Source organism: Eschrichtius robustus, chromosome 10 (genome assembly GCF_028021215.1).
Source record: "Eschrichtius robustus isolate mEscRob2 chromosome 10, mEscRob2.pri, whole genome shotgun sequence".
Classification (NCBI taxonomy): Eukaryota; Metazoa; Chordata; class Mammalia; order Artiodactyla; family Eschrichtiidae; genus Eschrichtius; species Eschrichtius robustus.
In genome coordinates, this window is record NC_090833.1 from 103,025,304 (window position 1) to 103,039,247 (window position 13,944).

Consider the following 13,944-nt stretch of genomic DNA (forward strand, 5'->3'; position numbering starts at 1 on the left):
GAAAGGCTGAGTGGGGAGCCCTGTGTCTCCACAATGCCACCCACGTGGTCCCATCTTGTGGCACTGACCGCAGCCCACGTCTGGTGCTTGTTGAACTCTCTGACCCTCGACAAGACCACAGGGACCACAAAACACAGGACTGCATCAGCCTCATTCACCAGCGTCTCCCTAGTATCTCACATAAGACGTCGAACACAATGCATGCATAACACACGCTGGATGGATGGATGGATGCATGGTTGGACGGATGGACAAACAAATGAAAATCACAGGGTTTTGGAATCAGATGTAGGTTTGAAATCTTATTCCACCACTAACCAGCTGTGTGACCTTGGGTGTGTCGCCTAACACCCCTGGGCTAGTTTCCTGCGTGTAAAACAAGAATCCCAACAGCTCATTGTATGAGAATCAATGAAATAGGTAGAGTCTACTAGTGCAGTACCCAGTAATTAGTAGATGGTTAGTAAATGATAACCATTCCATTTCTCCGGCACCCCCGTAGTATCTAGTACAATCCTGTGACAGAACAGGTGTCTGATACTTGCAGGGTGATACTTAGTGAATTAACCATGGAAAACTAGACCCCATCAGCTCTTCCTGCCTCTTGGGTCCTCATCCAAAGGGAGGAACTTGCGTGCCCCGTCCCTGGTCTCCAGGCTGTAATTTCCCACCTCGCCTCTGGCATCAGGTACTTCTCTAAGCCCTCAGACTGCCCCGGCTCCATTTCCCCAGCGGCAGAGCTGCATCCCCTCACCTGGACAGATGTGCAGGTAGTGATGACATTGGTCCCCAGGCTGGTGCTATCACTGAGGTCATCCGGCAAAGAAGGCGTTTTCTCTACCCGAGGGGCCTGCGTGGCCTGGAATGAGGGGTTTTTAGGGGACAGGCTCACATCTGTGCCATTGCCAAAGGCCTGGATGGCGTTCCCTGTGGGGAAAGAGAGCAGGGAGAGAAATCAGGGGCCCCTCCATCACTCTGCCCCTTGCCATCCCAAACTTGACCTTCCCTGTGATAGCCCAGAGCTGGGGGCGGGGTGGAACTCGTCCAAACTAACTTGGCTGAAGCTCCCTTTCAGAGAGCTACCAAGGTCTCATACCGAGAGAAGAAAAGAGCAGGAAGGAAGTTGAAAAAGAGAAACCGGAATAAAGGAAATGTACCGGATGCGGAATGAAGAGGAAAACAGGAGGAGAAGTGGGGTGTGGGGATCCGGGAGGCGAGGAGCAGGCAGTGCCCAGGGCGCAAGCCCACCTTCTCTGCGGCATTCAGTATTGCAGACCACCACGTTCACGTGGCCCCCCGACGTAGTCCCCCTCCCCAGGTGGCCTCATCCACCCCCCACTCAGTCAGTTACACTAATTCACTCAGGACCAACTAACGGGACCTCTTGGACAAAATTGCGTCCCCAAGCCAAGAGCCTACATGAAGCTCCACCTCCAAGTCCCAGGTGCACTTCAACTTCATCATGTCACCACCTGAACGAGGCACCACTCCCTCCACTGCAACATTGCCTCCCGCTGCATTCCCAGTCCTGACGGTGACATCTTTCTCCACCCAAGTCTCTCAAGTCACAACCCTGGGTTACTCAGGACACTTCCCTAACCACCCGCTTGCCATCAACCAAGCCCACCCCCCCCACTCCACCCCCCGCCGCTGCTCTGGATCAGTGAGTGGGTGCTGTCCTCTCCCGAGAGCACCTACAACAACCCCTAGCGGACTCTGTGTTGGGTCACCTGTGAGAACCACATCCCTACCCCCACCCCCTCCACACCAGAACCAGAGAGTGAGCCTTCCGAAATCAGATCTGACCATGGCACCACCTGCCGACACCCCTTCAGCGAGCTTCACACCACCTCGTCACCTGCAGGACCCTAAGATCCAAACACCTTCAGACCTGCAAGGGCCCTCACCAGGAGGACTCTCTCCACCTATCCAGGTGACCCTGGGCATCCTTATGCAGTGTGGCAGGGCTAAGTGGTCTGCAGTTCCTGAAACCCACCTCTGCCCAGAGCGGAATAGCAGACCCTCCCTGCCCCTTCAGCTGACCGGTGGCCAGTGATCCCCAAGTGGGTCAGCTTCTGAGATGCCTTCAGGGCCCCCCTCCTCCAGGCTGACTCGGGCAGCCCCACCCTGGGCTTCTGCAGACCCCTCTGCAGACCTCCACCCTAGCACGGTTCCTCCCCCACCGTACTGTGATGGCTGTGACCCCCTGACGGTGCACCTCCTTCAGGGGGTGAGCTGCTCAATGACAAGCACTGCGACTTCCATCTCTAACCCCCCAGTGCTGTCAGAAAGGCAGGATGGACAGATGGACAGAAGGAAGAAAAGAGGGCAGGAAAGGGGGAGGAGATCTCCAGGTGGGCGTGGAGAGCGAGGGTGTTGGACTAGAAAGACCAGGCAGGCAGAGCTTGTGGCTGACCTTTCCTTCTCTCTAGCCTTCGCATTAGGAGTCTGATGAAACTCCAATTCCAAGAGGAAATCGATCCTTAAAGGGAAAAGTGACAGATGCTAAGACCTCACCACAGGGCTGTGCCTGAAGGAACCTGGCTGAGACTGTCAGGATAACAGACCAGAAACCTTCGGCCTTGACTTGACATAGGTGGAAGGCCTCCAGTGGCCTCCGGACAGCTCCGGGGTGAATCTCCAAGAGCACAAAACCCATGGTCTCCGCAGGCAACCCCCCTGCTGGAGAAGCCCCACAGGCATCACTGGCTACCGCACGGGGAAGGAGGGAATGGCCAGGCAGAGCTCCAGGGCCCCCTGGGATAGGAGGGGTGGGGGGTGGCTGTTGGCTGGGGAGGACGTGGCAGGACTCACGGAGGCACGGGTTCTCGGTGAAGTCCCTCAGGAACTTCTCACACTCCTCCTCCATGTTTCCGCTCCCACGACAACTGCACCAGGGGGACACCACGATGCCAGTGGGGCTGGAGTCCACGTAGTTGGGTGTTATATCGAACCCTAGGCAGGGAGAAAGGGAGGCAAAGGAGAGAGGGACAGTAAGGCTTCCCCTCGGGCCCCCAGACCCCAGGCCCATCAGAGAAGAGGCTTCGGACACCCCCCTCCCTCCCATCCACCTGCCCCTCAACACATATATCCCAGCTCACATTCCAAACCACGGGGGTCAGCAGGAGGCATAAAGGACAGACCAGGGCGGCAGAGGGGATACCCAGGAGCACCCCCCGCACCCGAGAGCACGGGCCCTCGCTTTCTCTTTCGCCAACAAGCAGAGCATGTGTCCTCCAGTCAGGGAGGCTAAGGCTCTCTCTTGGGTTTGGATCCCAGTGCCAACGTTGACCAGCAGAGTGAACCTGCACAAGTTACTTAGCTTCCCCAAGCCTCAGTTTTCCCATCTGTAAAATGGAGCCCCACCCCCTGCCTAGTAAGGGCTGCTGTGAGATTTAAATAAGACAGTCCACGTAAACTGCTTAGCACAGCGTCTGAAATGTTACACAATGAATGTTACCCTTTCTTCTTATTTTGGAAGCACCTAAGGCCCCTGGGGCCTCCTCCCCCATGATAAAGCTCCAGCTCCCATCACAGCAGAGAAGGGCCAGCTCAGGCTGTCCACCCGCCGGCCCTGAGCTGGGCCTCGGTCCCTAACTGAGCCTGGGGCAGCCGGGAGCCACCGAGAGCCCGGGTGGGGGCGGCTTACCGATCATGCCGGCGTAGGAGCCCAGACACGCCTGGTAATTGTCGGTCGGGCAGCCAGTGAGCGTCCGGTAGGAGGCACGACAGTTGGCATGGAAGTCCGCCAGCCGGGACCTGGGGTCAAGAGAAGACCCATGGGACAGCAAGTTAGTCTGGCGGCCCTCCCGCTTCCCCGGCGGCAGAGCGGCTCCTCCACATCCTCCCAGGGCGGGAAGAAGCCAGGAAGACAGAGAGGAGGAAGATGGAGGGGAAGAAGCTTGGAGGGCTTTAGGCTAGGAGCTCCTTGAGGACAGGACTTCCTGGAGACCCAGGCACCCAGTTTAGGCAAGGCCTGCTCTGAATGGGTCTCTCCGTCGGAGGAACACAGAGGGAACCCGGGTGGGTTTGCTGAGAATGCCTGGGACCCAGGCAGGAAGGCCAGGCTCTGCTTCCTGCTCAACCCACTCCTGGTGACCTTTCCCAAGCCCTCCAACACAGCACCATGGCCACTCACAGAATGAGTACAATAATCCCTGCCCAGCCACTTCATAGAATCAGTCTGGGGGTCAAAGGGGACAGCCCCCAGGGAGGTTAAAGAAAGAGTCCCCCTAGGACGAGACATCCCCTGGGCCTTCCTGACCCATCTCTTCTGCATCAAATCAGAGCAAAGCCTCCCCTGCCGTCCCTCCACCAGCTTCCCCATCCTGCAAGGCAGAATCAGCCTTTTCTTCCCCTAGTGATGTAACCTGTCATCACCCACTCCTCTCTGTCAGTGCAGATAAAGCTGCTTTGTAACCACCTGCACACAGCTCTGTGCTCCCCACTCGACCATGAGCTGCCTAAAGGCAGCTGCTGTCTGACCCGGTCTGTCTCCAGCCCCCAGCACCTGGATGCGGAGGTCACAGGGAACCCAGGGCACCCAAGTCTAACCTGCACGGCAATTCCCGTTCCTTCTTCTTCCTGCCCTAGCACCCTGGCCCCAGGCTGTTACCATCAATCAGCCCAGGCCACCGCCCACCTCCCCACCCACGGGGGCTTCCTATAGGCGAGTGCCCTTTGCCACAAGGTCCTCGCCATCATATCCTGAGTGTCTCACAGCAGCTGCAGGCAGCAAGTACCAAGGTCTTGTTCACTGGTATTTTCCCAGTGATGGGCACATAGTAGGACCTCGACAATAGGGGCTCGGTGAGAACACTACAGTAGCCACAGGAAGGACCAGAACCCAGGCCATCTGCCTCCCTGCCCAAGCTCTGTCCTGCCTCACAAAGCCATCCCAAAGGTCACCCCGAATTCAGCTCCCCTGCTTCTCCACTGGAACTCTGTCCGTATCAGGAAGGAGCAGATAGAGAGAAAGACAAGAAGTTGAGAGAGACCAGAACAGCCTAAGAGGAATGCTCTCAACACAGAGACGGCTCCTTGGGTCCCACCTGGTTTGCCTGGAGGCCCAACAGTCTCGGGAGAGGGGGCTTAGGAGGAGGAGGAAGCTCTCCAGAGTGATTTGACCCCAAAGAGACCTTGAGTGTCCCTGGATCCCTGCAGCCCGCAGAGGCAGCGAGGTGCTGGGGATGGAAGGTGAGCTCCCAGCTGAGAGCTGGGGGCGAAGTCTCACTTCAGCTCTGCCCCATCTTGCTCCGAGACCTCAGATGAGTCCTTGCTTCCTGGGGACTCATTTGCCTTATTTATCCAATGAACAAAAAGTATTTTCACAGTCAGGGAAGATGAAAAAGTTCTGGAGACGGATGGTGGTAATGGCTACACAACAATGGGAGTGCACTTAACGCCACTGAGCTGTACATTTAAATATGGTGGAAACGGTCAATTTTATGTTGTGTGTAATTGACCATGATAAAAACGTGACTTAAGAAGAGGTCCTTTCACATCCACCTTTTATCACGTAATCCTCACAAAAACTTTGCCAAGATCTGCTGAGCAGTTGTTATCACCATCCTCCTTCACAAAGGAGGAAGTTGAGCCTAAGAGAAGCTGAGTAACTTGCCCAGGACCCCAGAGCTTCTGAGCAGCGGAGCCAAGACTCCAGCCCAGAAGCCCAACAATAAGGGCTACCCCTTCCGGCAGGTCCTCCACCCACATCCTGCTCCTCTATAAAAGTATCTTGTCCTCCATAGGAAAAGAGAAGGAAAGCTGCAGTGTCTCCGCCCTCCCTCCTGCCCGTAAATCATACCCTCTATCTCCTCACCACCCAGCCCCCAAAACAGGGAAAAGCAGCATTTCCAACCAAGCCTCCAGCCCCTGCAGAACGAGACTTGGTCTTGAATGGCCAGACCGGAGTCTGTCCTGCTCCGTGAACTAGCAAATGAATGAAGGTCAATGAGAGATGGTCTCTGCCCACAACCCGGACCTCCAGAGACCTGTCAGGGGGCCAGGAGGGGACACAGACTTAATAGGTAAAGGAGATTTGGAGGCCAACAAACCAAAATCTCTAAGCAGCTATCGTGGGTTGAATTGTGTCACCCAAAGAGCTAGGTCCTCATCCTTGGTACCTGTGAATGTGACCTTACTCAGAAATAAGCTCTTTGCAGATGTAACCAAGATGAGGTCACAGTGGATTAGCGTGGGCCCCCAATCCAGTGTCTGGTGTCCTTATAAGAAGAAGAGAAGAGACACAGACACAGAGTGAGAATGCCATGTGAAGATCAAGGCAGCATTTGGAGTGAGGCGCCTACAAGTCCAGGAATGCCAAAGATTGCCGGCAACGCCAGAAGCTAAGAGGAAGGCATGGAACAGATTCTCCCTTCGAGCCTTCACAGGGAAAACAGTCCTGCCAACACCTTGATTTTGGACTTCTGGCCTCCAGAATTGTGAAAAAATCAGTTTCTGCTTAAGCCACCCAGTTGTGGCACTCTGTTACAGCAGCTAGGGAAACGAATACAGCGCCTTCAAAGATTTCACTGTTTGCTTTGGCCAAATGTCTCCCTCCAGAAGGAGCCAAGGGGCTGTGGTCAGGCCCTGCAGTGAGGAGGGCTGCAGGGGGGCAGCGTGAAGCCACATCCGAGCTCCTGCAGGGTGTGGGGCTGCGAGATTACAGGCAGAGCTGCTAGTTACCATCTCCTCCCCACCAAAGAGACGTTCGAATAGGATCTCTTAGCCAAAATACAGGAGTCCATTCTAATGTCATTGGATCACACAGAGAGCCCAAGCCCCTCCTACCACCTCCCCAATGCTGTCAGTCCTGCCCGTGAAGCCCTTTCTGCCCCTCCAGCCACATGGACTTCGTCTACCTCTGTATTCCAGCTACACATATAGTCTGGGCCAGTCAATTTCATACTTAATTGCATACAGACTTATTGATATTGCCCTGTTTGCTCTCTCCAACTGGAACACACATTCCCAAAGTGGCAGACTCTACTGATTTCTTCATCCATATCCTCCAAACCCCTTTGGGCAAGTGGTAGATATCCATTCATCTTTTCTCCAAATACGTATTGAGGCCCTGCCATGTGACTGACAGACTAAGGATGGGAATGGCACGCATGTCAGTGCAATGTCAGGAAGGTAATTCCAGCTGATGGGGTCAGGGCTCCACAGAGGTCAATGCCGGCTCACCATCCCGGAGGAGCGCGCCACCTGCTGCAGCAGACCTGAGAGCCCAGCTCTATCCTCCCAGAAGCTCCGCTCCCCACCCTGCACGCAGGGCCTCACCTCCCTTCTGCAAGGCCAGTTCTCCAATCACTGACATTAAGAACCTCAAGGATCCTGCTGTCCTCACCATCCATGAGCCTTCTTAAAATATCACTGGGTCCCAGGCTGGAGACGGAGTGAACGTGTGAAAATGGGAGTATGATGTCCGCAGAGAGAGACAAGGTCATCCAGAGAGAAGGGGTGGGTAAAGGAAGTAAGCCAGGACACGGAAAGTGAAAGAGTTCCAACACCAGGCGCAGTGGGCCAGTGAGACCCCTCAGTGAGGAGGGGAGGGCAGATCCAGCTGCTGGGAGAGAAGGGAGCAGCTGTCACACAACCACATTCAGTCTACCGCTCGCCTGCTGTGTGACCTTGGGCAGGCCTGGTGTGTCTCTGTGCTCAGTGTCCCCAGTTATCAAATGGGGTGGGCTGTGACTGCCTATTTCTCTCACAGGATACGTGGGAGAGCTGGGGCACAGAGAGGAGACACCGTCCTTATCTCTCTTCTCTACCCAGATGTCTCATCCCCAGCACCGTGCCTGCCACAGACAAACAGGGAGTAGCTTTTCCTGTGTCTGATGTAGAAGAAAAATACCTGTTCACCCCTCCGAGGCGGGTCTGGACCCCACACAAGGCAATGTGAGCCTATCGGGGAGAAACAGCTGCCTCTCTCTCCCCACCAGGCTCCAGAGTCAGCCTGCTGGACCGAGGTGAACAATGGTCTCCCTGCCCCACGTCACTCTCCATGCCACGCTGAGGACACAGGAGGAGCGGCACAGGCCCCTTTGCCAGACCTTGGGTGACCAATGGGGAAAGGCCACCTCGCGCCTCTGAGGCTACGGCCTACTTCCTTTACAGCAGCCCTGTGGCTCTCTTCAGAGCACAGGGAGGGGAGGGAGAGGAGCTAAGGGGAAGGGTGGAGGGAAGGGAAGCGGCCAGGCTTTCTGTTGCTCCATTTCTCTGTCCTCAGCATCCAGGCAGCCTTGGCAAGCCAGAGTGACAAATGGGGCTGTTTAGGAGGACGCCGTGTCCAAGTCTCCAGGAGGCCTTTGATTGCTCAAGTTCCCTCTGTCCCTTAAGTCACACCAAAGTCCATAGCAGCCGGCTCCCTCCACCGGCATGCGAGACCAGCGGGGCCAATTTCCTTCAAGCCCACGACACTCTCAACTCCAGCCATGAGTGAATCAGTCCAGTCCTGGTAGGTACAGTCTCCAAGGCAAATGTTATCCTTTTCATAATGCACGGTGAGCCAGCTGGGGATCTCGGGCCAGATGCCAGTCGTCCCTGCTGGCGCCATGAGGTCCCCAGTCTCTTGGACTCTGTTCTCACTTCCAGGAACAGCCTTTTCCTAGACCAGCCACATCGCTTCTCAGATTTCTGCCTTGAAGAGCTCCCATAGGAGTGATGGCATAAAAGAAAGCATGAGAGAGAGAGAGACAGACAGACAAAGAGAAAAACAGAGAGCCAGCAAGAGAACCAACAATGAACACGAGCCAAGTCCCTCTCAGCAAGATGGAGCAAAGACTGCCAAATGAGCTCAGGACAGCAGGTGGATCTGTCCAAAACACACAAACCCTCTTTGGGCTTGTTTCATCAGCAGCTGTAGCCTATTCAATCACAGGAAAGCGGCAAGAGAGGCAGAGACATCCGACCCCCAGTTTTATTAAACAGTCACCAGATTAAATGCAGGATGTCCATTTAATTTGAATTTCAGATAAACAATGAATATTTTTTTTAGTATAAGTACATCCCATGCAATATCTGGAATATACTTATACCAAACAGTTTTTCTACGTTTGTCTGGAATTCAAGTTTAACTGGGTAGCCTGTATTTTTATTAGATCTGGCAGCCCTATTTGATGGGCAGGTGTGTTCCTGAAAGGAAAAAAGAGGCAAAGCTGGAAATGCCAAGGTCAACTCACATAAGCAGAATCATCCAAAACTGGGGGGGTGGGGATGGGAGAGGGTGGACTTCCTATAGCTCAGTGGTTCTTAAAGTGTGGTCCGCAGACCCACAGCATCAGTGTAAAACTGGGAACTTCTTAGAAATGCATATTTTCCAGATCCCACCCCAGATATAACAGATCTTAAATCTCGGGGCAGGGCCCAGCAATCTTCATTTTAACCAGCCCTCCAGGTGATTCCGATGCAGGCAAAAGTTGGGGGATGAAGCAAATCTGCACAGGCTTCAGAGCTGGGATTGTGGGAACCCTCCAGACCCCACTCCCTGGTCTCAGCTTTAAATATACCTATGATATAGCCCAGTCCATGGAAGAAAGTAATGCTTCAGGCTGTAGCCCAAGAAGGTTCACAGTTACAAGACTGTGCATGTTTGTACACACACGCACACACACACACACACACACCCACACACATTCCTATCCCCATACAAACACAGTTACACTTGGGTACACACCTCTCGCTTCTTTTCTTTGGCCTTAGCCAAGAAAGTACAGGTACCTGTTATCAATAAATCCCTCCCTTGGTGCAGATTGTAAACACCTTCCCAAGCACAAAGACTCTTCTCAAATCTGTCTGGCCTAGAATAATACTACGGTAAATTGCTCCTGAGAACCCCCAAAGCGTTCCAATGCTGGCCAGTACGTGGCTTTAGGGTCTGAAGCTCTTGGCCAAGTTCCCATTTATCAGGTTATACCTGTTATGCTGCTGCCACAGAAACCCATGGGTTTCTACTGATTTAGAATCAGAGGAACAGTAAAGGAAGCTAATATTTACTGAGGATACACAATGTGTCAGTCGCGGTTATCGCATTTAACTTTCTGAACAATCCCACAAAGTAGACACATTTCACAGCGAGGACACGGCAGCTCCAAGAGGTAGGTCGCACGATCACACACCCTACAGCCAGCAAGGCAGGGCCAGGCACCTGCCAGTGAGGACAGGGTCTTTCTCTGGCTCTCCTGCCATGACCCGCCACCACTAACAATGCTTCTGGATGGCTGCCACCAGCACTGCTGCATGCTGATGAACAGGGCACTTGAATATCTTATGGAGGAGAAAAAGGGTTCCCAAGAAATGCAAATTACTCATGATGGTCTTCAGAGACAATCACGGGGAACACAGAGGAAATGGCTTTCATAGACCCAAGAGTCTCTGGAATGGCTTTCCAAGGTCCCCTCCAGTGGTGCAGGGCACGGTTAAGTAGGCTCAATGTTACGTGACACTGAGAAAGGGGAAAATGGATTTCCCCCATGTGCCTGTTTTCTGACGCCTCCAGGGCTCACTGTGGACAGCCTGAGCCCCCATCCTTTCCTGCCTGTTCCCGAGGACTTGTCTCATGAAATCAAGAATCCACTTGGCTTCCTTCCCTCCTGTTTATTCTTTACGTGTACATGGATACTCATTCCTTCTGCCTAGAACAGCAGCTCCCCTTAGGGGGTGGGTTGCGGACTTCCTCCTCCGGCCAGGTAGTTCTTACAGGCTGTCAACCGTGGCACTCCACCGTCCGGGGCCACAGGCAGACATGTGACCCAGGCTTGGCCCACCACACGCTCTCTTCCTGGCCACACTGACTAGTCCAGGGATAAGGAAATAACACAAGCCAGGCCAAGCAGAGCCCTGCCCAGAGACTTTCCTAATGGAGCAAAGAAGAACATTCTTTTCTTTCTAGTTATAAGACACTATGGATGTGAGCCCAGATAAATTGGGACCACAGATCTAGCCTCGTGGTCACAGTAAGGATAAGCATGCAGCTGACCTGCAGAGAGAAACAGAAACTAGAGACAAGGCGAGACAGAGGGAGACCTATTTGTGTTTGAGTCCTGGAATACACTCCTGCCCTTTCTATATTTTATTGGAAGCCAACAGATTCCTTTTTAATTTTTCTTAAGGTAGTTGGGTCTGTGTCACTGAAAACAGAAAAATTCTTGGGAATTCCCTGGCAGTCCAGTGGTTAGGACTCCACGCTTCCAATGCAGGGGGCCCAGGTTCTACCCCTGATCAGGGAACTAAGATCCTGCAAGCCACGTGGCACGGCCAAAAAAGAAAACGAAAAAAAGAAAAATTCTTCACTACTGCTTAGCTTTGCTCTCTGATTTTATCTGATCTTCTTTGTCCAAGTTCAAAGCAAATAAAAAAGGCACACACTGAAACGGACACACACCAAAAACCAAACCCACAAAGGGTCTATCTAATCCACGTGAAAGAGGCAGGATCACAGGAACGCTTCAGTGGGAGTAACCTGGAAAACAGATGACGGTACAATTCATGAAGGAAGACAGACCTGGCCTTGGATTCTTTCCTAGAGAAGAATGGTTCAGATGGGTAAGCCACAGAAAGCCACCTCGCTGTTGAAAATGACAAGGACGTAGATGATACCAACATGTGAAAATTTAAACATGAAATCATGTTAAGGGATAAAATGCAGGAGACAATATACTTTATGCACCCTGGTTACGAACAGGGGAACATGGTGAGTGTGTGAACTGACACGATCCAGAATTAAATTTCAAAAGATGTTAATAGAATACACTGTTTATTATGTGCTCTTTTAATAAAGCTGCTTTAAGATGGTAATTATTTCTTTACATTTAATGGAATGAGGCCCCAGGAATCCTACGTTTTCATAAACAATGATTTCTCGAAGCCTTTGGTTAGAGAAAATGTTATTGGTTCCAGAAGCATCAGCAAATGCGACTGACCCTAGATCCCAAAAGAAAGAGGCTGAGAGAGCAAAGCTACCCATCTCAGAGCACTGGCCCCTCACTCCAGGGCAGCTCCGAGTCCTAGGAGCTTGCAGGTGAGAGAGCTTGATGCCACACTGGCAAATGCAGAATGAACCCTTCTGGACCTGACCAAGAGCTCAGGGCAGGCTACTGCAAGGAGAAATGTTTGCTCCCTTTCCCCAGGAGGTCCTGAACTCTGAGAGAACCCCACCCCTCCACAGAAGGAAGCCCACCCGTGAGGTCCAATTTCTGACATCTTGTCATCCTGGTTGGGTCTGAAAGTTGGCTCAGCTCTGTGGCCTGGACAAGGTCATTAAACCTCTCCAGGTTTCCTCATCTGCAAAACGGAGGTTATAATAGTACTTACCTCCTCGTACAGTGGGGACGAGGATTGAATGAGCAAACGGATCATGCTGCCCCATCAACACCTGCTACACTGTTATCGAGATTAGGGGACTTCGCTCACCACTGCTGAGCATGGGACACTGTGTAGAAGGCATGAGCTCTCCCTTCAGGCCAAAGGAATATAACATCTGTGATCTGTTAACAAGCATCTCCTGCACTTACCCCGAGTCACACAAAGTACTTCCACTAACACCACCACACTTTACCCTGACAACAATTCTCTGAAGGTAGCATGATTACCCCTGTTTTACAGGTAAGGAAATAGAGGCATAGAGAGTTTAATTAATTCACTTAATATCACAGCAGCAAGGCACAAGACTTAGCTTCAAATCTTAGCTCCAAAGCCAGTGGGTCTTCCCCGCCACCCCACTGCCCCCACCCTTACCCAGCCCTCTCTTTTCTCAACCCACGGCTCCCTCCCCTTCTCCCAGCATGTGGCAGCCGCAAAAGGAGAAAGGCTTATTTCCCTTCTGGTGTCATCCGAGGGAATCAGTGAGGTGCTACTTTCCTCCTTGGCCCCCCCTTTTCCATCCAGTCTGGAGCTCCCCCAGCATCCCCTCTCTCCTCCCGGTGAGCCATGAGGGCATCCAGAGGAAATGACCTGGAGATGGCTGTGGTTGGAGCCACTGGACCCCAGGTGACCAGAAGCAATCAATTAGACCCAGGCCACCATCAAAAGACTGGCATGCCAACCAGAGTGGCCAACAGAAGCCTGCTTTAGGAGAGGATTGGGAGGGTCTGGATGGGAAAGAAGCCAACCCGAGCCCACATGGATCTCCCACCCAGGTCCCAGAGATGGGAGCCAAGTCCACATCCTTCTTCTAGACACCACCACTGGATATAGCCCTTCGTGTTCTCTGAAAACACAGGCAGATGGGCAGATGCCCTTTTCCCCAATTTCCCCCCAATCCCTTCACCTATGTTCCAAACCTATTATTACCTGGTAAAAGGAGAAAAGAATTAAACGTATGCATCATTTGATTTTAATTGAAGGACTGTTCTATTTCATTGAACTGCTAAGTAAGCTGAACAAGAGATTGTGTTTACATAAGCAAACCCAGAGTCACTACAGACTTGCTGTCACGTTAAGTCAATACTTATGAAGGCTCTCTGTTTAATTATTCAGTGAGGATTGACTTATTATTGTGTTAAGAGTGTGGTTAGCCTTGAGCTAGGTAGCCAGCCAGCTGAAAGATTTCTTTCAACTTTCTCCAAATGCTGATATGGTTCCTGCTGGTGGTATGAGGTTAGTTTCTTCTCTCTCTCCCTCCCCACTGCCACCCTCCCTCCTGCTCCAGAGCAAAAAGCTCCAGGTCCACCTCCTTTAAGTCCTTTAAGTCAGGGGTAGCAGGTGATCCCGTGGTGGCCAGGGAACAGGCAAGATCCCCATGGCCAGTGGTCGGCCTCTCAGTGATCTTCCTAACCCCAGGGATTAGTCCTGAGACTCTGACACTTGACGTTTCACGAGCTAAGTTCAAGCACTTTCAACCTTTATTCTTCCCATTGCAGAAGCTGAAGACCTCCCACTCAAAGACCCAGATCCCTCCCCTCCTTTGCAATTCCCCTCCCTCCCACCTCCGCAGAGCGTTTC

General features: G+C 52.7%; 1 protein-coding gene across 1 annotated transcript in view; it reads right to left on the reverse strand.

The window, feature by feature from the left end:
- Positions 1 to 13,944, reverse strand: part of GFRA2 (GDNF family receptor alpha 2) — a 96,162-nt gene that overhangs the window by 11,423 nt on the left and 70,795 nt on the right. The window contains exons 5-7 of the mRNA XM_068552686.1: positions 3,650 to 3,759; positions 2,815 to 2,955; positions 755 to 927 (exon numbers count right to left, since the gene is read on the reverse strand). Coding sequence (XP_068408787.1) covers positions 755 to 927; positions 2,815 to 2,955; positions 3,650 to 3,759 — 424 coding nt within the window. The remainder of the gene's footprint in view (positions 1 to 754; positions 928 to 2,814; positions 2,956 to 3,649; positions 3,760 to 13,944) is intronic.